This window comes from Oncorhynchus kisutch, linkage group LG17 (genome assembly GCF_002021735.2).
Source record: "Oncorhynchus kisutch isolate 150728-3 linkage group LG17, Okis_V2, whole genome shotgun sequence".
Classification (NCBI taxonomy): Eukaryota; Metazoa; Chordata; class Actinopteri; order Salmoniformes; family Salmonidae; genus Oncorhynchus; species Oncorhynchus kisutch.
This window is the reverse complement of record NC_034190.2, coordinates 42,645,708-42,673,580: the sequence shown is the minus strand read 5'-3', so window position 1 is coordinate 42,673,580 and position 27,873 is coordinate 42,645,708. Positions and strand designations below refer to the sequence as shown.

General features: G+C 43.8%; 2 protein-coding genes across 4 annotated transcripts in view; both read right to left on the bottom strand.

The window, feature by feature from the left end:
• Nucleotides 1-16,856, bottom strand: part of cgnb (cingulin b) — a 53,526-nt gene extending 36,670 nt beyond the window's left edge. Inside the window, exon 1 of one of the 2 annotated variants that reach the window (XM_020505827.2) lies at nt 16,676-16,856. The gene's annotated coding sequence lies outside the window, so the exon portion shown is untranslated. The remainder of the gene's footprint in view (nt 1-16,675) is intronic. The other variant, XM_020505826.2, reaches the window with a different exon arrangement.
• A 2,988-nt stretch (nt 16,857-19,844) lies between these two features.
• Nucleotides 19,845-25,662, bottom strand: LOC109907702 (pygopus homolog 2-like). 2 transcript variants are annotated; one of them, XM_020505824.2, is made up of 4 exons: nt 25,431-25,662; nt 24,732-24,806; nt 23,518-23,567; nt 19,845-23,185 (listed from the first exon to the last, which is right to left on the bottom strand). In XM_020505824.2, the coding sequence occupies exons 2-4, from the start codon at nt 24,787-24,789 to the stop codon at nt 21,572-21,574; spliced, it is 1,722 nt and encodes a 573-aa protein (XP_020361413.1). In that variant the 5' UTR covers nt 24,790-24,806; nt 25,431-25,662; the 3' UTR covers nt 19,845-21,571. The 2 variants fall into 2 exon arrangements, with proteins under 2 accessions (XP_020361413.1, XP_020361414.1); XM_020505825.2 differs by lacking the exon at nt 25,431-25,662 and having other exon boundaries at nt 24,732-25,424.
• Nucleotides 25,663-27,873: the final 2,211 nt, after the last annotated feature.

Genomic DNA, 27,873 nt, shown 5'->3' with positions numbered 1-27,873 from the left:
GTAGTTTTGGCAAGTCAGTTTGGACATCTACTTTGTGCATGACACGTAATTTTTCCAACAATTGTTTACAGACAGATTATTTCACTTATAATTCACCGTGTCACAATTCCAGTGGGTCAGAAGTTTACATACACTAAATTGACTATGCCTTTAAACAGCTTGGAATATTCCAACAAATTAGGTCATGGCTTTAGAAGCTTCTGATAGGCTAATTGACATCATTTGAGTCAATTGGAGGTGTACCAGTAGATGTATTTCAAGGCCTGCCTTCAAACTCAGTGCCTCTTTGCTTGACATCATGGGAAAATCAAAAGAAATCAGCCAATAACTCAGAAAATAATTGTAGACCTCCACAAGTCTGGTTCATCCTTGGCAGGAATTTCCAAACACCTGAAGGTACCATGTTCATCTGTACAAACAATAGTACATAAGTATAAACACCATGGGACCACGCAGCCATCATACCACTCAGCAAGGAGACGCGTTCTGTCTCCTATAGATTAACGCATTTTGGTGCGAAAAGTGCAAATCAATCCCAGAACAGCAGCAAAGGACCTTGTGAAGATCTTGGAGGAAACAGTTACAAAAGTATCTATATCCACAGTAAAAGGAAGAATGAAAGGAAGAAGCCACTGCTCCAAAACCGCCATAAAAAAGCCAGACTACGGTTTGCAAATTGTACATGGGGACAAAGATTGTACTTTTCGGTGCTCTGGTATGATGAAAAAAAAAATAGAACTGTTTGGCTGTAATGACCATTATTATGTTTGGAGGAAAAAGGGTGAGGCTTGCAAGCCAAAGAACACCATCCCAACCGTGAAGCACAGGGCTGGCAGCAACATGTTGTGGAGGTGCTTTGCTGCAGGACGGACTGGTGCACTTCAAAGTGAAGTATGTGGATATATTGAAGCAGCATCTCAAGACATCAGTCGGGAAGTTAAAGCTTGGTCGCAAGTGGGTCTTCCAAATGGAAAATGACCCCAAGCATACTTCCAAAGTTGTGGCAAAATGGCTTAAGGACAACAAAGTCAAGGTATTGGAGTGGCCATCACAAAGCCCTGACCTCAATCCTGTAGAAAATTTGTGGGCAGAACAGAAAAAGCGTGTGCGAGCAAGGAGGCCTACAAACCTAAATCAGTTACACCAGCTCTGTCAGGAGGATTGGGCCAAAATTCAACCACCTTATTGTGGGAAGCTTGTGAAAGGCTACCCAAAACGTTTGACCCAAGTTAAACTATTGAAAGGCAATGCTACCAAATACTAATTGAGTGTATGTAAACTTCTGACCCACTGGCAATGTGATGAAAGAAATAAAAGCTGAAATAAATCGCTACTATTATTCTGACATTTCACATTCTTAAAATAAAAGTGGTGATCCTAACTGACCTAAGACATGGAATTTTTAGTAGGATTAAATGACAGGCATTGTGAAAAACTGAGTTGAAATGCATTTGGCTAAACTCCACCTGCAACTGTATGTATTATGGCTTTACATCCCCTGCTATATTGTGGATAAAGAGTTACCCATCTAACAGAACACAGTGTTCTTTAATGGAAGCGTCGCCAACATAATCCAGGTAGAATCAGGAATTCCCCAGGGCAGCAGTTTAGGCCCCTTACTTTTTACTAACGACATGCCACTGCCTTTGAGTAAAGCCAGTGTGTATGTATGCGGCTAAATCAACACTATACACGTCAGCTACTACAGTGAGTGAAATGACTGCAACGGTTAACAAAGAGCTGTAGTTAGCTTCAGAATGAGTGGCAAGGAATACATTTATTCTTAAATATTTCAAAACTCAAAGCATTGTATTTTGGACAAATCATTCACTAATCAAACCCTAAACCTCAACTAAATCTAAATGTGGAAATTGAGCAAGTTGAGGTAACTAAACTGCTTGGAGTAACCCTGAATTGTAAACGATCATGGTCAAAACATTGATACAACAGTAGCTAAAATGGGGAGAAGTCTGTCCATAAAGCGCTACTCTGTCTTCTTAACAGCACTATAAACGAGGCAGTTCCACCAGGCTTTTGTCACACCTGGACTGCTGTGCAGTTGTGTGGTCAGGTGCCACAAAAAGGGACTTAGGAAAATTGCTATTGGCTCAGAACAGGACAGCACAGCCGGCCCTTGGGTGTACACACAGCGCAAATAATAATATGCATGTCAATCTCAAAGTGGAGGAGAGATTAACTTCATCACTAATTGTATTTGTGAGAGGTATTGACATGAAAGCACTGGAGCTGTCTGTTTAAACAACTAGCACACAGCTCTACATAGAGCCATGACTACATGGAACTCTATTCCACATCAGGTAACAGATGCAAGCAGTAGAAAACAGACAAAAAAAACAGATAAATACACACCTTATGGAACAGCGGGGACTGTGAAGCAACACAAAACACATGCACACACGATAACATACAAACTATACAGATATCTACAACACAAAATTCATGTGGACATGTGGTAGTGGAGTAGGGCCTGAGGGAACACAGTGTGCTGTGAAATGTTATGAATGTAATGTTGTTTAAATTGTGTAACTGCCTTAATTTTTCTGTACCCTGTCTTGGTAGCAGCTAATGGGGATCCATTATAAATACAACCAGAGTGACTGGACATCACTGGCTACAACAAAATGGTTCCAGTCTGGCTAGCTACATCGTCAGATTACATTTCTAATTTTGTCAGATAGTGCACTTGAACTTGCAATGCAAATGACTGTTAGCTAGCGAAAGTTAGCTTGCTGACTAGCTACTTGTATGAGCTGTGTAGTAACATTATTCAAATCAGAAACCATTTGCATGGCTAGTTATAGCCTAATGTTAGCTGGCTAATGTTGAACCTAGTTGGTTAGCCCATTAGCTGCCTGCACATGCATACAACAGCTATGACAATGTTTGCATTGGTAGTAGTACGAGTTGGGATTAAGCCGGTTCATTATAGCCATCTAGATGAACCGACACACAAGTTTCTACTTTAATCCAACGTAAAAAAAGACCAATTAAAATTTAAGACCAGATTGAGATGGTCGTTCACATGAGATGGGAAGACAGGCAAATGGGAGAAACAGTGGTTGGAAGTAGGGATTGTTCCCTGTCCTCAGGTGGAAAGTTGTATGTGACATGTGCCGGAGATTGTTAGCACAACACCAAGGCTCTGCACAGGAAATTATAATATTAAATGGTTGATGGCAGTGGGTAACCAAATCACAGATTGCATTCGTCTTGTCCAAACATTTTGGGACGGCTGATCTACGTTTCCCAAGTGCTGGGTGTTTGAAAGCATTCTTTTTATCACAATTTCTCCCAACAAAAAAACAATAAACCTCCCAACCTTCAAGAAAAATCTAATGAATTTCAATATTCATACAGTTTGTGCCTACTCGTTGAAAATCCTTGCCATTATCTTACTCTACATAAACAAAATATGCGTTTGAGTTGTGCACAATAATAAATTGTAAAATTAGATTGGAGGCCTGGAGCATTTAATATCCAATTATTATTTGTATGACTTATTTAACTATCCATGATGAATGGCTGGAAAAATACAGCCACAATTAATTTAAGGTATGCAAATCAGATTTCAAATATGATTACACTTGCAGGTTGAAAAATGTACGCATTGACAATGGACTAATTAAACAACTCAAAGCAGTACTTTCAATGCGTGAGATAGAAGAGGTGTGGAGTGGGAGCATGAAGAGTCAAATGCGTCTCTCATGGCCAATGTGTGAGAGTTGGTAGCTCTGAATCACAGCACATATTTTACTTCCTTCTTTGCTCCAATGGGTACACTCACAATGGCCGCCAGTCCACCCATTAAGCCATCGGCCTGAATGGGGACGCCCGTTCTAGTCATATGGCAGCATATGCAGTCAGGAGCAGAGGAGAGGATAAAGTGTGTGCCTTTTTGCTATTCAAAACGGTTATTACGGTAACCATGGTCATTTGGCAGGCCAAAATTCCATGACTGTCAGAGCGCCCTTTTCCACCCCTCTGGAAACTGTAGTTCTTATTGACAGATTTATCAGGTGGGTGAGAGGCCTGACCAATGTCACAAATTACTTTAAAAATCCTGTGCCTAATTAAATTTTTCAAGAACTCTGCATGACCTACTTCTAATCTTGAAGCATCATTTTCTACACTACCTACACTGATCTCGGAGTGAAGCAATTTAAGGATCCTATGGTTCTAACAATGAAATTAGCTTTAAGATGCATTTGGGAAACCGGGCCCAGGGCAGTTGTGCTTTCCCATGAGTACCTTTCCACCTTCTTGATACTTATTGACAATTTGTCCTATAGGATGTAATAATTTCATTACAACATGAATTGATATGTGACCTGTTTCAGGAAACTAGGCATGTCTCAAGTCACAAATTCACAGGAGCCATTTGAACGTAAAATAGTTATCGAAATGCGTTTTTTGGCAGAAATGCCTTCTTGAACATGTGAACTTTCATGTGCCTTAATACATTTTTATGCCATCTGTAGAAGACTAACTACTACCAATTGTATACCACGAAATTGGGGAGAGAAAAAAAAGGGGTGAAAAAAAAAATAAGAATTCAGAGCCTAGTTGGTTTAGCCAAAGAAAAAGGGACCTTCCTGCCAGCCATGATTGGCTGAGATCATGAGTGGGCTGGACATGCCGAGAGATGAGTTTCAGATTGGTCTGCGGTGTAGCATCGGGTCTATAAAATGAGCTGCTCGTTATGCGTACATAATCCTTTCTACTGAAGTTTTTCGAAAAATATAACGTTAGCCATGGAGAACTGCAAATATATGTTGCTACTGCTCTCAGTAACATTGCTGCCCTAAATTTATCAGGCGCTAATCGACAAAGCTCAGTAGGAAAAGGATGTGATTGACTACCTTCTGGAGGACGATTGTGCCATGCACAATCCCTGATTTAGGTCAAAACATTTTAATTGAAGACATTGTAGTCTTCTGATGAATGAAAAAACATCCCCATTAACAGTACATCCTCCATATAATTCATAACATAGGCCTAACAGTACTGTATAGTTATTTTTACTTGCACACACACTATAGCTGGGTCACCACCTCCTGCCCCAACCCAACACACCCCAATCAGCTTTAGGATCTTAGTGAAACATGCATTGGTTTCAGGTGTGTTAGGCCAAGGCCAACAGTACAGCAGACTCCCAGGGCCAGGACTGAGCAGCCCAGCAGCTAGGGACTGCGTAAATTAGGTATCGCCACTGACGTGGGCATGTCTTCAATACAGACTCCTTTTGTTGCACAGTATTCCATATAAGGCATCCAGCCAGACCTTATGAAAGTTGCACAGTATACCCTTAATCTTAAAAACAAATCTAGTGATATTGTACATAACTTTCTATTTCTTCCATGCATTGTGGGAGGATAACCAACCTTCCAATCAATGGCAATTCATTTAATAGCCAACATAAATGCTAGGTTGTACAGTTTATTCTGATAATTGCGTAAATAAATCATTCTCCACTATTATTCTGACATTTCACATTCTTAAAATAAAGTGGTGATCCTAACTGACTTAAGACAGTTAGGATCTCCAGTATCAACATTTACCAGCAAACAAAAACAGGGAGAAGGGAGAACCGGTGGACATGCTGAGCAAAGAACAAACTCTTTGCCAGAATTCAGCCAGCCTTCACAAGACCACAACATACAGTTGAAGTCAGAAGTTTACATACACCTTAGCCAAATACATTTAAACTCAGTTTCACTATTCCTTACATTTAATCCTAGTAAAACATTCCATGTCTTAGGTCAGTTAGGATCACCACTTTTATTTTAAGAATGTGAAATGTCAGAATAATAGTAGAGAGAATGATTTATTTCAGCTTTTATTTCTTTCATCACATTCCCAGTGGGTCAGCAGTTTACATACACTCAATTAGTATTTGGCAGCATTGCCTTTACATTGTTTAATTTGTGTCAAACGTTTTGGGTAGCCTTCCACAAGCTTCCCACAATAAGTTGGGTGAATTTGGGGCCATTCCTCATGACAGAGCTGGTGTAACAGAGTCAAGTTTGTAGGCCTTCTTGCTCGCACAAGCTTTTTCCTGTTCTGCCCACAGATTTTCTATTGGATTGAGGTCAGGGCTTTGTGATGGCCACTCCAATACCTTATCTTTGTTGTCCTTAAGCCATTTTGCCACAACTTTGGAAGAATGCGTGGGGTTACTGTCCAATTGGAGGACCCATTTGCAACCAAGCTTTAACTTCCTGACTGATGTCTTGAGATGTTGCATCAACATCACATCATTTTCCTTCCTCATGAAGCCATCTATTTTGTAAAGTGCACCAGTCCCTCCTGCAGCAAAGCACCCCCACAACATGATGCTTACACCCCCATGCTTCACGGTTGGGATGGTGTTCTTCAGCTTGCAAGCCTCCCCCTTTCTCCTCCAAACATAATGATGGTCATTACAGCCAAACAGTTCTATTTTTGTTTCATTAAACCAGAGGACATTTCTCCAAAAGTACCATCTTTGTCCCCATGTGCAGTTGCAAACAGTAGCTTTTTTTAAACTGTGGTTTTGGAGCAGTGGCTTCTTCCTTGCTGAGCGGCCTTTCAGGTTATGTCGATATAGGACTCGTTTTACTGTGGATATAGATACTTTTGTACATGTTTTTTCTTCCAGTATCTTCACAAGGTCCTTTGCTGTTGTTCTGGGATTGAGTTGCACTTTTCGCACCAAAGTACTCTAGGAGACAGAACGTGTTCCTGAGTGGTATGACGGCTGCGTGGTCCCCATGGTGTTTATACTTGCGTACTATTGTTTGTACAGATGAACATGATACCTTCAGGCGTGTGGAAATTGCTCCCAAGGATGAACCAGACATGGAGGTCTACAATTATTTTCTGAGTTATTGGCTGATTTCTTTTGATTTCCTCATCATGTCAAGCAGAGGCACTGAGTTTGAAGGCAGGCCTTGAAATACATCCACAGCTACCTCTCCAATTGACTCAACTGATATCAGAAGCTTCTAAAGCTATTACATCATTTTCTGACATTTCCAAGCTGTTTAAAGACAGACAACTTCTGACCCACTGGAATTGACATGAGGGACACTTCAGGCGCCGACAGAGATGGCCGCCTCGCTTCGCGTTCCTAGGAAACTATGCGGTTTTGTTTTTTTACGTGTTATTTCTTACATTGGTACCCCAGGTCATCTTAAGTTTCATTACATACAGTCGAGAAGAACTACTGAACATAAGAGCAGCGTCAACTCACCATCAGTACGACCAAGAATATGACTTTTGCGAAGCGGATCCTGTGTTCTGCCTTTCACCCAGGACAACGGAATGGATCCTGGCCAGCGACCCCAAAAAACGACTTTGAAAAAGGGGAAAACGAAGCGGTCTTCTGGTCAGACTCCGGAGACGGGCACATCGTGCACCACTCCCTAGCATTCTCCTCGCCAATGTCCAGTCTCTTGACAACAAGGTTGATGAAATCCGAGCAAGGGTAGCATTCCAGAGGGACATCAGAGACTAACGTTCTTTGCTTCACGGAAACATGAGAGGGTGCAGCCAGCTGGTTTCTCCACGCATCGCACCGACAGAAACAAACATCTTTCTGGTAAGAAGAGGGGCGGGGGCGTATGCTTTATGGTTAACGGGACGTGGTGTGGCCAAAACAACATACAGGAACTCAAGTCCTTCTGTTCACCTGATTTAGAATTCTTCACAATCAAATGTAGACCGCATTATCTACCAAGGGAATTCTCTTCGATTATAATCACAGCCGTATATATTCTCCCCCAAGCAGACACATCGATGGCTCTGAACGAACTTTATTTGACTCTTTGCAAACTGGAATCCATATATCCGGAGGCTGCATTCATTGTAGCTGGGGATTTTAACAAGGCTAATCTGAAAACAAAGACTCCCTAAATTTTATCAGCATATCGATTGCGCAAGCAGGGCGGGAAAAAACGTGGATCATTGCTATTCCAACTTCCGTGACGCATATAAGGCCCTGCCCCGCTCTCCTTTCGGAAAAGCTGACCACGACTCCATTTTGTTGATCCCTGCCTACAGACAGAAACTAAAACAAGAAGCTCCCGCGCTGAGGTCTGTTCAACGCTGGTCCGACCAAGCTGATTCCACACTCCAAGACTGCTTCCATCACGTGGACTGGGATATGTTCCGTATTGCGTCAGACAACATTGACGAATACGCTGATTCGGTGTGCGAGTTCATTAGAACGTGCATTGAAGATGTCGTTCCCATAGCAACGATTAAAACATTCCCAAACCAGAAACCGTGGATTGATGGCAGCATTCGCGTGAAACTGAAAGCGCGAACCACTGCTTTTAATCAGGGCAAGGTGACTGGAAACATGACCGAATACAAACAGTGTAACTATTCCCTCCACAAGGCAATCAAACAAGCTAAGCGTCAGTATAGAGACAAAGTAGAATCTCAATTCAACAGCTCAGACACAAGAGGTATGTGGCAGGGTCTACAGTCAATCACGGATTACAAAAAGAAAACGGACCAGGATGTCTTGCTCCCAGGCAGACTAAATAACTTTTTTGCCCACTTTGAGGACAATACAGTGCCACTGACACTGCCCGCAACTAAAACATGCGGACTCTCCTTCACTGCAGCCGACGTGAGGAAAACATTTAAACGTGTCAACCCTCGCAAGGCTGCAGGCCCAGACTGCATCCCCAGCCGCGCCCTCAGAGCATGCGCAGACCAGCTGGCTGGTGTGTTTACGGACATATTCAATCAATCCCTATCCCAGTCTGTTGTTCCCACATGCTTCAAGAGGGCCACCATTGTTCCTGTTCCCAAGAAAGCTAAGGTAACTGAGCTAAACGACTACCGCCCCGTAGCACTCACTTCCGTCATCATGAAGTGCTTTGAGAGACTAGTCAAGGACCATATCACCTCCACCCTACCTGACAACCTAGACCCACTCCAATTTGCTTACCGCCCAAATAGGTCCACAGACGATGCAATCTCAACCACACTGCACACTGCCCTAACCCATCTGGACAAGAGGAATACCTATGTGAGAATGCTGTTCATCGACTACAGCTCGGCATTCAACACCATAGTACCCTCCAAGCTCGTCATCAAGCTCGAGACCCTGGGTCTCGACCCCGCCCTGTGCAACTGGGTACTGGACTTCCTGACGGGCCGCCCCCAGGTGGTGAGGGTAGGTAACAACATCTCCACCCCGCTGATCCTCAACACTGGGGCCCCACAACACTGAGCCCTCTCCTGTACTCCCCACACTGGGGCCCTCAACACTGAGCCCTCTCCTGTACTCCCTGTTCACCCACGACTGCGTGGCCACGCACGCCTCCAACTCAATCATCAAGTTTGCGGACGACACAACAGTGGTAGGCTTGATTACCAACAACGACGAGACGGCCTACAGAGAGGTGGTGAGGGCCCTCGGAGTGTGGTGTCAGGAAAATAACCTCACACTCAACGTCAACAAAACTAAGGAGATGATTGTGGACTTCAGGAAACAGCAGAGGGAACACCCCCTATCCACATCGATGGAACAGTAGTGGAGAGGGTAGTAAGTTTTAAGTTCCTCGGCATACACATCACAGACAAACTGAATTGGTCCACTCACACAGACAGCATCGTGAAGAAGGCGCAGCAGCGCCTCTTCAACCTCAGGAGGCTGAAGAAATTCGGCTTGTCACCAAAAGCACTCAAACTTCTACAGATGCACAATCGAGAGCATCCTGTCGGGCTGTATCACCGCCTGGTACGGCAACTGCTCCGCCCACAACCGTAAGGCTCTCCAGAGGGTAGTGAGGTCTGCACAACGCATCACCGGGGGCAAACTACCTGCCCTCCAGGACACCTACACCACCCGATGTCACAGGAAGGCCATAAAGATCATAAAGGACAGCAACCACCCGAGCCACTGCCTGTTCACCCCGCTGTCATCCAGAAGGCGAGGTCAGTACAGGTGCATCAAAGCTGGGACCAAGAGACAGAAGCTGTTTTTCAGTCTCAAGGCCATCAGACTGTTAAACAGCCACCGCTAACATTGAGTGGCTGCTGCCAACACACTGACTCAACTCCAGCCACTTTAATAATGGGAATTGATGTAAAATATATCACTAGCCACTTTAAACAATGCTACCTAATATAATGTTTACATGCCCTACATTATTCATCTCATATGTATACGTATATACTGTACTCTATATCATCTACTGCATCCTTATGTAATACATGTATCACTAGCCACTAACTATGCCACTTTGTTTACATACTCATCTCATATGTATATACTGCACTCAATACCATCTACTGTATCTTGCCTATGCCGCTCTGTACCATCACTCATTCATATATCTTTATGTACATATTCTTTATCCCCTTACACTTGTCTATAAGGTAGTAGTTTTGGAATTGTTAGCTAGATTACTTGTTGGTTATTACTGCATTGTCGGAACTAGAAGCACAAGCATTTCGCTACACTCGCACTAACATCTGCTAACCATGTGTATGTGACAAATAAAATTTGATTTGATTTGAATTGTGATACAGTAAATTACGTAAAATAATCTGTCAACAATTGTTGGAAGAATGACTTGTGTCATGCAAAGTAGATGTCCTAACCGACTTGCCAAAAATTGTGAAGAAATTTGTGGAGTGGTTGAAAAACGAGTTTTAATGACTCCAATCTAAGTGCATGTAAACTTCCGACTTCAACTGCATGTCCCCTTGTGCTTTACACCTCCAGGAGAATAATCATATTTCTGAGTGCATGACATTCAATTTCACTGGCATATAGTACGTTCTATGGAGGTTCTTAAACTGCAGTCATTTACAGCTGAGATTATATGAACATGTCTGGGCATGCTAACATATATGTACCCATTCACCATCAATAGAGTCTCCCAAGTCTTCCTCACAGTTTTGTTTTACACACGTTTTTCTTCATCGGGAAAAGCCTCTATCAACCCTTCATAAAGTTTAGAAATCAACTTGAGGTTTGTCAGACTTCCATAAAATAGGATCTGGACAATCCAGAATACATTGGACAGACTGGTCTTCCCTGGCTGCCTGACCCAGCAGAGACCCCTATCAACATCTAATCCTCCTAAAATGAGGCATGACAAAGAATGACCTTGGTGTACATTTATACATTATCCCAGAACAGAATCAATGGTTCAATAATTGAAATAACCATTATTCCCAGACTGTAGCTTTAAGCTTAAACTGCTGTCCTGTAGCTACTGAATGTCTACCCATCAATGCAAGATGGAACTTTGTTTCATTCACTGAATATACTGCAAAATCACATTGCAGTTAACGTGAATATGGAAAAAAAAACTTCAATATGATTACCCTGTAGTTTACTAGTGTCTGTAAATAAATATTGATAATGAAAAGGGTGCTCAACCAACATAAGTCGAAATGCAATCAAAACATTTAATCATTGAAAACGGCACAACGCGCACATAGGTTAGGCTACTATGGTGAGCGAGCATTGCGCCTTTTCTTTTTCAATAAGTATGGATTTATTACCCATTTATTTGTCTTGGCCTGCAAATCGTCCTCCTAAAAAGTTAGGGTATATCCTATAAGACTCTGAGCTGTGTCAGATATGCATAAAATAACATTGCAGGACTGCGGTTGGGTTTGGAACCCGTTCTTGCTGTAGCGGGTGGTAGTGGATAGAAATCCAGCAGGTGTGGGTGGGATGAAGAAATCGGTCTGCGCAGACCTCTAGTGTGCACCATGACAGTGACGCCTGTAATTTTAGAGCTGTTTGTTACTGTGTCAGTGTGAAAAGTAGGGAATTTGCAAGGGAAACTGACAGATCAATAACATTACATTGACATAATGACTAATACAACTCACATTGCACTGAGAAAACAGAAAATCAATGGTTTCATCGTTTGATTCAGGTCTAGTTTGATTGAGAAAAAAATAGTTAATGTAGCCAACTTTTTGCCAGCTCTCTCCCACTTGCCAAGTTAATTTACTTCTGAAACCGGACAAAACAAAGTTCAGTTTGTATCGAAATGTTTGCTGTTAGATAGGGATGCTAGTGCTGACCTGGCTGTGGTAGTTACTCACTAGCACAGCTTTTTTCATTCATCTCAGTCGAGAAAGGATGAAACATTAGCTGACGTTACATGTCAGTTACAATTCTAGCTCAGCACTGCGAATAAACACTAGTTAACAGATTGATTTTTTAGTTAAACAGCAGTTACATAGCCAGCTACATCAGTCAACTAAAGGGTAGCAATTTTCTGTTCTGCATCCTTTCACAACTTGGTGAAAGAGCGCAACGCATACACACTGAACGATGCTCAACTCTCCCGTGCTGGTCCAGCCAGCCTTCCAGAAGTTGCCTTCACACAGCCCGGTCCTAAATCCAGTCAGATAAACACGCCAAACAGCCTACCCAACCGCTCGGAGGCATCCACATGGTCCTAAAGCACACAGTTGCCACGTTATGGATCATATTCCAATGATAAAAATTGTGTGTGGGGGGGGGGGGGGGGGGGGGGGGGCACTGTCCCCCCATCCCCAGTGAAAGATGCACCAATTTGTTTTTGTTATTCGATGCCCTCAGTTAGTGAATATCAGATCTTTGCCTGGCTATTTCTGGTGGGCCCATGAACCATTTGACAGGAATCGAGTTGTTATGATGACTGCTTTAAGCCTATTTTTGCCAGGGTTATCCATCCAGTTGATATTGAAGTCACCAAAAACCAGCCATGCAGACTTGGATTTAAGATATTTAAGTAGTTCTTCTAATTTTGCATAATATTGTACATCACATGCAGGGGGATTATACACAACTAGAATATAAAAATGCATTTGTGATGACAGGAACACATTTACACCAAGACATTCTATAGGCGGCTTCACTTCCCAGGAGCACTTCTCCACACTTAATGGAGTCCTTTATGTACATCAAAACCCCCCCTCCTCTCCCAGTGGTTCTCTTTAAAACATTTGTATCCAGGAACAATCAATCATATTAATTAAAATGTTACTATGAAGCCAGGTAAGACAAAACAAATCTAGATTCGACCCAGGAAGCAATGATCTAATCTCATCACTACTTATATTCAGATGTCCTCCAAATATGCCTTTTGGTTTCACTCTGGAACCACTTTAGCACAATTGAACATATTGATCTAGCAGTGTTCTTCAACCATGACAACCATATTGTCAATCAATACTGTTCACACTACTTCAGTACTGGGAGAGAATGAGTTTGGACAAAGTGGGATGGGCAGGCTGGGTTGCGTAAAACAACATTGCAGTGAAAGTTTCACATTGTAGCTCTACGTATCGGTTTAACCAGTTTCTCATTGTAGCTCTACATATCTGTTAAACCATACACTTTCTATTGAGCTATGAATGTCAGCCCTTAAGCACAGGTTTTAGGCCAAGTTCTGCTCTATTAACACAATTTGTGTTAAAAATGTAGCCTACTGGTAGCAACTCTTCACCCTAGCCACCCTCCAATCAGATTGGAAGATATACGAAAGGAAGATTAGAAGAGGACACAGGTATCATGCCCAGGTGATAGTAAAGTATTGTGGTGAATGTTTACAGGGAAACTATGTTATAATACAGGCTACACCAACAAATCAAATCTTTGTCACATGCGCCGAATACAACCGGTGTAGACCATACAGTGAAATGATTACTTACTTAAACTTCTTAGGGCTAGGTCCCTTTTTCTCCACTTCCTGCCTGAATGACGTGCCCAAAGTAAACTGCTTGTAGCTCAGGATATGCATATAATTGGTACCATTGGAAAGAAAACACTTTGAAGAAGTTTGTAGAAATGTTAAAATAATGTAACATATAACGCTCCCTGGATGCAATTCATATGGCTTCCACAGGGTGTCAGCAGTCTATGTTCAAGGTTTCAGGCTTGTAACTTCATAAACGAATAAGAAATACAAGTTTTGGTAGAAGGACACAGCTACTGTAAATCGGATTTAGCGGTTAGATTAACAAGAATTTAAGCTTTCAGCCATATAAGACACAAATGTTTAAAATCCATAATATTTATGATTATTTATTTGAATTGCAGATTTCACAGGAAGTTGTAGCGGGACCCCTAACCTTACCCAACAATGCAGTTTAAATATATATATATATATATACACACACGAGTAAGAATAAGAAATAAAGGTAACAAGTAATTAAAGAGCAGCAGTAAAATAACAATAGTGAGACTATACACAGGGGGGGTACCGGTAGAGTCAATGTGCGGGGGCACCGGTTAGTTGAGGTAATATGTACATGTAGGTAGAGTTATTAAAGTGACAACGCATAGATAATAACAGAATAGCAGCCATGTAAAAGGGGGGGGGGGGGGGGTAATGCAAATAGTCTGGGTAGCCATTTGATTAGATGTTCAGGAGTCTTATGGCTTGGGGTTAGAAACTGTTTAGAAGCATCTTGGACCTGGTGCTCAGGTACCGCCGTGGGGTAGCAGAGAGAACAGTCCGTGTCTAGGATGGCTGGAGTCTGACAATTTTTAGGGCCTTCCTTTGACATCTCCTGGTGTAAGAGGTCCTGGACGGCAGAAAGGTTAGCCCCAGTGATGTACTGGGCCGTACGCACTACCTTCTGTAGTGCCTTGCGGTCGGAGGCCAAAAAGTTGCCATACCAGGCAGTGATGCAACCAGTCATGCACTCTCGATGGTGCAGCTGTAAGAACCTTTTGAGGATCTGAGGACTCGTGACAAATCTTTTCAATCTCCTGAGGGGGAATAGATTTTTTGTGCCCTCTTCACGACTGTCTTGGTGTGCTCGGACCATGATAGTTTGTTGGTGATGTGGACACCAAGGAACTTGAAGCTCTCAATCTGCTCCACTGCAGCTTCATCGATGTGAAGCGTGCTCTGTCCTCTTTTTCCTGTAGTCCAAAATCATCTCCTTTGTCTTGATCAAGTTGATGGAGATGTCCTGGCACCACACAGAATACAGCTCATTCAGTGCGGTCTTAGTGCCAGCATCAGTCTGTGGTGGTATGTAGACAGCTACGAAAAATACAGATGACCACACTATCTACCTAGAGTTTTACAGCTTATAATGAGATACTCTACCTCAGATGAGCAAAACCTTGAGACTTCCTTAGATGTCATCCATCAGCTGTTATTTACCAAAAAATAGTCTGCCGCCGTTCTGTCCTGCCAATATAGAGTATAACCAGCCAGCCATGTTGATAATTTCGTTGTTTAGCCACGACTCCATGAAGCATCAGATATTACAGTTTTGAATGTTCCAGTCGTTGTTTAATTTTCTGCGTAGGTCATCAAATTTATTTTCCAAAGATTGCACATTAGCTAGCAGAATGGAAGGAAGTGGGTGTTTATTCGATCGCCTACGAATTCTCAGAAGGCAGCTCGCCCCCTGGCCCCTTTTTCTCCGCTTTCTCTTCACGCAAATGACAGGATCTGGTCTGGGCCTGTTCCCGGGGAAGCAGTATATCATTCACGTCGGGCTTGTCGACTCAATAAAGGAAAATAAGGATTCTGCCAGTCCTGGGGAGTAATCACAGTTCTGATGCCGATGCCCAGATGTGATTTTCGGTCATAAGAGAAAAATAACTTCTTTGCAGCGACGTTATGTATCAAAGTTCAACGCAAAGAAACAAACTAAAAACACTATTGGTTGGGAATACGTAAAATGTCAGCCTTGTTCTCTGGTGCCATATTAAAAAGGTAAACTTCAGAGGAGTAATTGTTAACATACAGAGTAGGCCAAACTCAATTTGACCTGAATTATTTTCATGTTCAAAATCTTTATAAAGTGACAGGAATAAATACACGCAAACTCTGCTAATTAGGAAAACTGAAATAATTTCTCAAATTTCCTCAGATCATCAACACGTAGCTTATTATTTAGCAGACAGTTGCTTTTAGATATATATAAAAATGAGGTTTATATTATAGGCCTATGACAAATAACATAAGCATTATTGAGGGCCTAAAGACTAACTGTCACCTGACCTCATCGAATTAATTGCGTCACACCCACCCAGTATCTGTGTGAACGAAACTAGGGATGCGTGTGGCACGATGACCACAAGAGAAGCGGAAAGATACTCGAATATGACCAGATATCAGCCTGTATTACGTAACACTTGCGACCTACTCTATCTAACCTAACCTACACGGAGATATGTGTTCACTATTCTATCTACAAAATGTTCAGGGTAGGCTGCCATTGCCTATCGACCCCGATATGCAGCTTATAGGCTACGTGTCAATATGCATACAATTACAGCGCGATAATACGATTTCTATCACCACTCTGTAGTTGTGGCCAGGAAAAGCGGAGTATAAGTAAGACTGCTGCCAACGCACCACAAAGCCACAGGTGTCCCACTCTCTGTGCTTATCCCAAATGAACGCTCGCTCTCCAAAACGCTGATCAGCGAAATGCAGAGAGGCTATTTAATACGAACGATTCAACAATTCCCTTTGACGTTCCTTTACTGGCCCCGACCGACGCCAATAACAAATAGACAATAACCTAAGCAAATAATAAGTAGGCTACCCCAGTATATGCGCGTTATAAATGTCGGCGATGAGTAGGCTATCGCTGACGTCTCTATCGCAGATACTGGAGAAAATAAGTAGCGTCGCTGAATGCAGGCGCGTTGTTATACTCTGTCGCCTACCTGCTAGAATGGAGGAAGGTCCAGGCGAGATATCAGAAGCGACGTCTAAAGTACCCTTCGATTATCAAGAGATGCCGTGTTGCATCCCAGAATATGTTTCACAATACACTGCAGACATGAACAAACTCCTCCTGCTCCGGCTGTTGCTGCTGCTAAAGCAACCTGTTTGCCAGTAGGCTACGTCAGATAATATCACCCCGCCCTCGAAATAAGCCGATTTGCGCGGCGCATATTGAATGTAAGGTCTTTTCTATATCGGCGGGACAGTGCTGCCAATCAAGGGTCTATCTATTACGAATATTTCACGCCTATTTGCGCTCCATGGCTCCATTTGCTATAGGCTACATGAGTACATTAATGCGGTTCATTTGCATTAGACTAAAGAATGTTGTAGGGCTATTCTCAGATAGTCTAGAGATATATGATCATTTATTGATCACCAATGATCATTGATTGATCACAATTCATATTGTAATTATATATCACAGTTGAATACTACAGGAGAAATCTGGCAGGAGCTTAACATGCGTGTTTACGCTACAAAATGATATAAAGTGTCCTGTACTCCGAGAATGCGCTGACCAACTGGTAAATTGGGGCGGCAGGTAGCCTAGTGGTTAGCGCATTGGGCCAGTAACCGAAAAGTTACTAGATCGAATCACTGAGCTAACAAGGTAAAAACCTGTTGTTCTGCCCCTGAACAAGGCAGTTAACCCACTGTTCCTAGGCCGTCATTGTAAATAAGAATTTGTTCTTAACTGACTTGCCTAGTTAAACATAAAAGTGTCTTCACTAACATTTTCAACTTGTCCCTGACTGAGTCGGTAATAACAACATGTTTCAAGCAGACCACCATCGTCCCTGTGCCCAAGAACACTAAGGTAACCTGCCTGTAGCCATGAAGTGCTATGAAAGGCTGGTCAAGGCTCACATCAACACCATTATCCCCGAAACCCTAGACCCACTCCAATTTGCATACCACCCCCACAGATGATGCAATCTCTATTGCACTCAACACTGCCCTTTCCCACCTTGACAAAAGGAACACCTATATGAGAATGCTATTCATTGACTACAGCACAGCGTTCAACACCATAGTGCCCTCAAAGCTCATCACAAAGCTAAGGACCCTGGGACTAAACACCTCCCACTGCTACTGGATCCTGGACTTCCTGAAAGGCTGCCCCCAGGTGGTAAGGGTAGGTAACAACACATCTGCCACACTGATGCTCAACACAGGGGGCCCTGTCCCTATTCACTCATGACTGATTGGCCAGGCATGACTTCCAACACCATTGTCAAGTTTGCCGATGACACAACAGTGGTAGGCCTGATCACCAACAACGATGAGACAGCCTATGGGGAGGAGGTCAGAGACCTGGCCATGTGGTGCCAGGACAACAACCTCTCCCTCAACGTGATCAAGACAAAGGAGATGATTGTGGACTACAGGAAAAGGAGGACCTTTCTCATCGACGGGGCTGCAGTGGAGCAGGTTGAGAGCTTCAAGTTCATTGGTGTCCACATCACCAACAAACTATCATGGTCCAAACACACCAAGACAGTCGTGAAGATGGCACGACAAAACCTATTCCCCCTCAGGAGACTGAAAAGATTTGGCATGGGTCCTCAGATCCTCAAAAGGTTCTACAGCTGCACCATCAAGAGCACTGGTTGCATAACTGCCTGGTATGGCAACTGCTCGGCCTCCGACCGCAAGGCACTACAGAGGGTAGTGTGTATGGCCCAGTACCTCACTGGGGTCAAGCTTCCTGCCATCCAGGACCTCCATACCAGGCGGTGTCAGAGGAAGGCCCTAAAAATTGTTAAGACTCCAGCCACCCTAATCATACTGTTCTATCTGCTACCGCACGGCAAACAGTACCGGAGCACCAAGTCCAGGTCCAAATGGCTTCATAACAGCTTCTACCCCCAAGCCATAAGACTCCTGAACAGCTAATGAAAGGGCTACCCAGACCCCTGTTTTACACTGCTGCTACTCTGTTTATCTATGCATGGTCACTTTAACGCTACCTATGTGTACATATTACCTCAACTACCTTGACTAACCGGTGCCCCCACACATTGACTCTGTACTGGTACCTCCTGTATATAGCCTCGCTATTGTTATTTTACTGCTGCTGTTTATTATTTATATTCTTTGTCTATTTTTTCCTTCTCAAAGCATTGTTGGTTAAGGGCTTGTCAGCAACTGACAGCAACTGTCTGTCAGCAACAGAATACTGTTGTATTCGGCGCATGTGACAAACACAATCTGATTTGATACGGTTGCAGTTCCCGTGACCATATCAGGTATGGATTTGAGGTGATATTTGCGTGAATGCAACTAAGGGTTCATTTAGTTTTTGGTCATGACTGGTAATATAGTTGTTGGAATGCAGTTTCTCCTGGCCCATAGACAGACTACTTACATCATGCCATGGTAATAAACAAATCTCTTTAACATGATGACATTTCTTCATAGCTCGCCGATCACCAAAAATAAGTTCCGTTGGATTGTTATGCATCAGTGGAAAGTTATGAACTCAATACATTTCCACAGAGCAGAACACAATTCTGTTTCTCAGACATCAAGAGTGCATTTAGATGGATATAATCCCCATGATAGACACTGATTGATGGAAATGGCATAATGGTTATCAATGCTCATGCGAGGGTTGGTCAGTAAGTAACATTCAGGGTTTGGGCAAAAAAATATATATATATTCACTCAAATCACTCTCAGAAATCCCAGACCTAGGGCAACAGCACTATATGTCGTAACATTGTGGGAGGCAACCCATCTGCCTAGGGCTGGGTTCCCGTACTGGCGGCCTGCAGGTGGTTTTATTTGTCCCCACAAGTTCTCTGAGCAAAAAAACATACTTTAAAAACAATTGTTGGACATAAGACTAAGGAAAACATTTTAATTTTGGGAATCTGTTCCAAAGTATTCCCACAGATAGATAAAAAAATTGAGAAAAATTTATATTTCAGTTTACTACCTGAATTGACTGATTTGAATGGGAAATGACTCAACCCTGGTACTACCATTAGACAATTTGAAGTAACTAGACTAGAGTAGCAGCATATCTGTTTTAGCAGGTTTAGTGTATCCCCATGTTTAATACAACAAAAGCCACAAATAAAAAGATTTGACAAGGGCGAGTACAAAAACAATTCTTTACTTCTTCAGAGTTCAGTATCTTTCCCACACTGTGTGGGCTGCTGGTCAGTCCCTCAGGTTCCCACCAGAGTGCGCCTGAGTAGAGCACATTATTATACAGCAGAAAGCAGTACAAAAAAAATGAAATGGGGTGAGAAAAAGGCAACTTGGACAGAATGTTTTTTTTTTTTTTTAAGAAGGAAAATTACAAACACCTGACATGACAATAATATGAACATTGATATTATTTGCTCTGTTATTTGGTCTACTTCGAGGCCTCTAGCAGAGACCAAATTACAAATAAAAACAGATTGGACAAAGTTACTGCATTTGTTCACATGCATTCCCAAAAGACTAGTACACACATTGGATATGACCATGATGTCACTACTTGTAGCTATGCCAACACCATCCAACAGCACTGATATCACAACTTCTGTGTCCAGTGAAGGAGATATAAAAATGGTTGATTCAATGTATAAAAACAAAAAGTCCATTGACATAACCAAGACATTATATAATTACATTTTTTTGTTCATTGGTTGATTCTCCTGCATTCCAAGATGGACAGAGGCGTGTTTTGGGCAAACGTTCAGGCTGCATATCTACAAATGTTTCTGTGGCGCCATTCTTTTCTCTCTGGAGGTATGGGTGGGAGGACAGTCTAGTACATTGAGGAGTGGCCTGGGTCTCCTTTGGATTCATCTGCTCTGGGTCAAAACCAGGTATGTATGTATGCATGTATGTGTGTGTAAGATGACCACGCTCCCACCAGGGGTCAGTCAGTCTGTCAGTGAGGGGTCTGTGTTGGTCAGTCACAAAGTATGAGGTAGTGTGTTGGTGTCAGTGCTTTGCTTGTCGCCAGGCCAAATGTCTGGGGGGGGGGGGGGGGGGGGGGGATAATGTGGACAGGGCATTGTCATGTACGGGGAAATCAGTTGTTCAGTCCAAAAGAGTCACTAAAAGTGCTTCATGTACTCATTAGCCACTTTATTAGGTACACACATCTAGTACCGGGTCAGACACAGCTTTGCTTCCAGAACAGCCTGAATGTTCCATGCAATGTTTTTCCACTCAATTGTCCAATGTTGGTGATCACGTGCCCACTGAAGCAGCTTCTTTTTGTTTTTAGCTGATAGGAGTGGAACCCGGTGTGGTCATCTGCTGCAACAGCCCATCCTTGACAAGGATTGATGAGTTGTGGGTTCCGAGATGCCATTCTGCACTTCACTGTTGCACTGCACCGTTATTTGTTTGTTTGTGGCCCACCTGATAGCTTGCACAATTCTGGATGTTTTGTTTGTCACATCATTCTTGGTAAACCCTAGACACTGTTGTGCGTGAAAAGCCCAGGAGGGAGTCTGTGATCCTGGATCCGGTGCGCCTGGCACCGACAATCATACTACGCTCAAAGTCACAAGCTTAGGTCACTTGTGTTGCCCATTCTAACATTCAATCGAACAGTAACTGAATGACTCGATGCCGGTCTGCCTGCTTTACATAGCAAGCCACGGCCACATGACTCATTGTCTATAGGAGCGATCCGTTTTCGTGAAAGAGGCGCTGTACCCAATAAACTGTCCAGTGGGTGTAAGTGTTTTTATGTATGTAAAAGAGAGATTTGGGCATTGTAAACGGCTTATCAGATAAGGTTGGGCGAGAGAGATCAGAGCAGTCATTGTCTCTTCCCCTGCAGCCCTCCCAGTCTCTCCTCCTCCGCCTCCTGTTCCTCAGCCTTCATTGGCAGCCACCAGCTGGCCCAGGCCCTGGCGGACATACACAGCCTGGATCTCCTTGGTTTTGAGGCAGAAGTCGCAGGCCCAGACGGCAGAGCTCTCCCGGGTCAGCAGCCCGTAGGCCGGCTCAGTCAGGCCCGTGCAGTCACGGTGGAACCAGCGCTGGCACGAAGCCTCGCACAAGATGGCATCCTGGTCGTCGTGCACCTCTGACAGACAGAAGCCACAGGGGAACACCATTCCCGGGCCCCCCAGCTTTCCTGGACCGGCGCCTGGGCCCGTGGAAGTGTTGGCGGGGCCGGGGGGCAGCGGAGACTGGGTGTTGGGAGTGGAGTTGGAAGGGGGGTTAGGGTTGCTGGCGGGGGTGTTGCCCCCGCTGTTGGTCAAGTTGTTCTGGGCAGAGTTGGGGGGAGCATTGGGCATGGGGCATCCACCAGGAGCGTTGTTCTGCTGGTTGTAAGGGGTGGAGCCAGGGGCAGAATTGGGCAGAGTCGACTGCTGCTGGGGCGGGTTATTGGAAGAGGGGGTGTTGGTAGAGTTGGGCCCCTGCAGCTGATTTGGCGGCACCTGCTGAGGCTGGGATCCGTTGAGGGGGCCGGTGGGGGAGGAGTTAGGGTTGGGCTGGGGCGGTGCTGAGGGGGGCTGACCGGTTGTGTTGGGATGCTGGTCAGGGTGTCCAGGGAAGCCTCCTCCAGGCTGGGGAGGGCCAGAGTTGGGAGGCCCGGGGGGAGTGTTGTTGGGACCTGGGGGACCAGAGGAGTTTAAGTTAGGCTGCTGAGGAGGCCCAGACTGGGGCCCACCTCCACCAAAGTTCTTCCCCTCCTCATTTCCTGGACCCGGGGGGCTGGGGCCTGGGTAGGGCCCATCTTGTGAAGGAGGGAACTGTCCTTGAGGGGGTAGACTTGGCATCCCTCCCATGTTTCCTCCTGGGCCACCTCCCATGGCCCCCATCATGTTCATCCCTCCAGGCATGCCCCCCATGGGGCCATGGGGGGGTCCCCTGGGGCCTCCACCACCTGTTAAAGGGGGGCTGTTGAAGGGGTGCCCACCCTGTCCGTGCTGTTGCTGCGGGGGCATCCCAAACCGAGGGTGCGGTGGCCCCCCTCCTCCAGGACCCCCCATACCACCAGGGGACAGCATGGGGTTGAACGCCGGTCCAGGGTGCATGGGGGGACTGAAATTGGGGGGCATGTTAAATTGTGACGGACCCCCAGGCCCCGGGAAACCTCCCCCACCACCCCCACCCCCGAAGCCAGGCATCCCTCCAAAGCCCAGCTGGTGGTGCGGTCCTGCGTTGGGTGGTCCTGGGCCGAAAGGCGGTCTCCGACCTGGACCTCCAGGGCCTCCTACGGGTCCTCCGGGGCCCCCCATGAAGCCCATGCCCCCAGGGCCCATCCTGCCTCCACCCCCATACGGCCCTCCTCCTCCACCTGCCCCGGGGCTGGGGAGGAAGGGACCCCCTCCTGGACCTCCAGCCCCACCGGGTCGGGACGGCAGTGACGGGGGGCCAAAGTCATCGTCAAAAGGGTTGGAGGCAACCAGGTGGTCCACCATGGGGGTGGGAGGGGGCGCAAACTCAGAGAGGTGGGAGAACGCGCCACCAGGCCCCTGAAACACACAATGAGTAGAGACAAGAGAGAAAGGATTATTGAGATTGAACGAGGTCAATTTGGTAAGAGCAGAGAAGCTACACATAGTGTAGAATGGTTGAATAGTAAACTAGTGAAACCACTGATCGATGTAACAAGTTGTCAACTATGTTACCACAAAAATTTACTTGACGAGTTTAGATCATGAGTAAATGTGTAACAAATCACAAGACCAGCACAAGAAAAAGTGAACACAACAAGTAAAACCTTCTCCCAGACAAGGCCACCAGTCAAACATGTTTACATTAAGGAAGAATGTCTTCAGATCAGAATTGCCAAGGCAGTCGTTACCTGAGCATTGGATTTCCTCTTCTTCTTCTCTGGGCTCTTCATTTGTCCACCTAAAGAGGGGAAGAGGAGAGATAAGAGGGACATTCTAGCAGTATCTTTCCAGTTTATAGATTAACATACACATGGTCTATTTTTCCCTCATTCCCTAAGAAATGCTTTTTGTGAGGGTGGGTTTGGAGTAAGTAGTGGGAAGATTAACCATGTTTGAGTTTGAGTTTATTTTTATTTTTTACAGGGACAGTGCACATTAATCAACGTTTCAGTAAAAGTGCCGGTTTTAGCCAGCCGGCTAATTTTCAACCGCAGTCCCTGGGCAGGTTATTAAAAACAATTACAATATAGACAATAGCAACATAGAACAAGCAAGACATAGCATACAGACAGAGCAGCATAGAACAAAAAGCAGCTGGGATGGAGTGTTAACTTGATTTAGCACCTCTAGTGTCTGCATCTTCTTAGGGAATGCAAAAGGTGGCTGATGTTTTTCTAAGTTCTTTTGACATTGCAATAAATACAACGCAAGACTTTACATTTGTAACACAGAACCCAGATGTAAAGATCAAAGTCCAGAACCAGGAGTGGACAGAGACAACATTCCTGACTGACTGGCATGAGGACAGTGTGTGGAGGTGAGGACCACAGTCACCCAAGCCACAGACTGTTCACTCAGCTACCTTCAGACAGGTGCATCAGAGCAAAGACAGAATAAAAATGGCTTCTATTACCAGGCCATCAGACTGTTGAACAGCCATCACTAGCCATGTGATGCACACCCACCAAAAAATATATATATAGATATACATAAAAACAACTCATACTGCTGAACATACCCTTCTTAGTGTCTCGTGTAAATTTATCCTGGGTAAATATGTATAGATTGCTCGAAACAGAAGTATATCACATCACTCACAACCAATACACTAATTTGATTTCAGTGTTGAACAGCCAAGCAGAGAGATGCCAAGCAGAGAGATGCCAGGTTTGGCTGAGTATGAGACACAGAGAGGAAAATAATGGGCATCATGAGAATGTAGAAATTAAGTTAATACCAGGCCATTTACCAGCATGCAAGACATGCGAGTAGCAGGACAAAAACGATGAGACAGAACAACTGACTGCAGTCCTGTAGACACATGGATTTGCAGCAGTGGTAACTAATGGTTAGTTCTGATCTGAGACAGACGGGATGGATGGATAAATGATCAAAATCCTACCTTTGCCTCGCTTTCCTTGGCCTTGTCCCGCCAGGAGTCTCCCCGATTCGGCAGCCATTAATATGACTGTTGGTGCTGTGCAATGTCACCGTTCATATCATGTAAGAAAAATGTAAAATGACGAATAGTCTTGAGAATTTGGACCCGAGCAATACTAGCATGTGGAGTCAAACAGTCTTTGGATTTGAGGACAGTTTCTATAGATAGATAAGTAATGTGCGTCTTCCCTTGCAATTTACAACTCGATATCTTGTTCCACACACTTTGACTGTCACGGGGTTTGCTGGCCAACACACATGCTCAAAAACTGTGGCTAGCCAGGGTTACTCTCAGCAGCCAGCTTGTACAAAATGAATAGCCGGGCTGAATGAAACTTAACACCCCCCCCCCCACCCCCCTCTAAAAATGATCACTTACAGATGTGTAACGTTAGCAATTAAGCTAGCTAGCTGTATAGCAACGTTAGCTAAATGTTAGCACATTTGGGTAACATTAGTCGTTAGTTAGCTATGTTTTTTTTTATATAGATTACATGTAGATTATGATTTATAACAATGAATAACCTACATTAAATTTGGTTAATTTACACATTTCGCCTCTATGATAGCCAGCGGCGCAAAATAACCGGTCTCTAGTTAATAAAATGTTGTTTAACGTTAGCTAGCTAGCCTGTTAGCATTATTGGGAAGCAAACTATACCCTTTCTCCGTTGCTTGCTCTGTAGTCGTTAATATGAACCTCTCCAGTGTGTCATTGCCGATATACCAGTCCTCACACGGTATATGCTTTCTTTTGTGGTACAGCTTAAAATAATAATTGAAACAAACACGCACATTTTGCCATATTAATCACGGCCTACTATCGCCGCCGGACAAAGAGGGCCAGGCAAGAGAGACGCGCATCCGGGAACATTAAAACTCAGAGGGAAAGTAGGGTTGTCCTAAAACGAGTTTTCTTAATTAAAGTCACTTTCTGCATATAGATTAACAATATACGTAGTCACACTTATCAATAATTTTAAGTGTAGTTTAACTGATTTATCTTGTGTAGTAAATAGCACACGTGATATAATTAATTTGTTCATTTCTGAAATTAGCACCCCTTTAATTTCAGGTTATGGAGCAGTCTAGAACGGACCACTTTCAACGCTGAGGTAGGGATGGACACACATAGGCGTTCCGTTTTACAATGCAATCTGGAATCCTTGGGACGTCCCTAACCTAAACCTAAACGCTAACCTTAAAAGTAGCTATTACTGTAACCTTACCATTAACATTTCAACTTTAATGGGGCAGGGACGTCCCAAGGGTCCCGGAGAAAGCAAGGACCATGGGGGTGGCTATCAATCATAGGGCAAGGTATCAAGTGGCTCCAGCAACTTGTACTTAGTCTACTCTATTGTCCATACATTGAATGAAACGTATAATATATATATATGAAAAAAGGAAAGTAAAGAGACTCTATCAAAACAGAGAAATAATTATGAACACTTAAAATGCTGTCAACAATATATATATATATATATATATACACACAATATATACAATATATATATATACAATATATATATTGTTGACACCATTTTAAGTGTCATTCAATGTATGGACAATAGAGTAGACAAAGTATAAGTTGCTGGAGCCTCTTGATACCTTGCCCTATGATTGATAAAATTCAAACCCAAATTTTAACCCAATTTTAACCCCAAAAAAGATAATCTATTTGGGTTAAAATTTGGTTTTGAATTTAGCAGAAAAGCTGTGCCACCTGGTACCTATGTCACACAATGTTGCTATGTAGCTTTTTTCATAGGCTGCTGTGTATAAATCATAAAACTGCATAAGAATGTCATATTCATGACTGAGTCTGTTTTTCGATGAGGATTATAGACCCAGGTCAGCCTGGTCTCATAGACTAGATGTAACATAGTAAACGTCAATCTGAGTATGATATCAAATCAAATCAAAATAAAATAAAATTGTATTTGTCACATGCGCCAAATACAACAGTGAAACCTTACAGTGAAACGCTTACTTTATAAGCCCTTAACCAACAATGCAGTTTTAGGAAAAATACAAAAAAAGAAGAAAATAACATATAATTAAAGTAACAAATAATTAAAGAGCAGCAGTAAAATAACAAAAGCGAGGCCATATACAGGGGGTACTGGTACAGAGTCAATGTGCGGGGGCACCGGTTAGTCGAGGTAATTGAGGTAATAATGTACATGTAGGTAGAGTTATTAAAGTGACTTATGCATAGATAACAGAGAGTTGCAGCAGCGTAAAAGGGGGGTCTGGGTAGCCCCCTTTTATGCTGCTGGGGGGGGGGGGGGGGGTGGTAATGCAAATAGTCTGGGTAGCCATTTGATTAGATGTTCAGGAGTCTTATGGCTTGGGTGTAGAAGCTGTTTAGAAGCCTCTTGGACTTGACGCTCCGGTACCGCTTGCAGAGAGAACAGTCTATGTCTAGGATGGCTGGAGTCTTTGACAATTTTTAGGGCCTTCCTCTGACACCGCCTGGTATAGAGGTTCTGGATGGCAGGAAGCTTGGCCCCAGTGAGGTACTGGGCCGTACGCACTACCCTCTGTAGTGCCTTGCGGTCAGAGGCCGAGCAGTTGCCATACCAGGCAGTGATGCAACCATTCAGGATGCTCTCGATGGTGCAGCTGTAGGTCCCTTTGAGGATCTGAGGACCCATGCTAAATCTCCTGAGGGGGAATAGGTTTTGTCAAGCCCTCTTCACGACTGTCTTGGTGTGCTTGATGTTTGGTATGGTAACATAAGTCAGAAGGTTACATTAGGGTTGATGGGTGGTAACATATTGTACAAATTGCAATTTGTAACATATCATACAAATTGGAAATCATAAATATATCATACAAAATGGATGATGGACATCCACAAATTAAACCATACTATGTAATTGTACTGTCCTGGACTTACATTTACTATGTTTTGTCTACCCCTGAGTCCAGGTTGCCCTAGTGAAGACAACACTGCTGTTACGGTTTTCTAGGTGTGAAGGAGAGTCGGACCAAACTGCAGCGTGTAGATTGCGATCCATGTTTAATGAACAACGTACAACACGAATAACCACAAACACAAACACAAACACAAACACAAACACAAACACAAACACAAA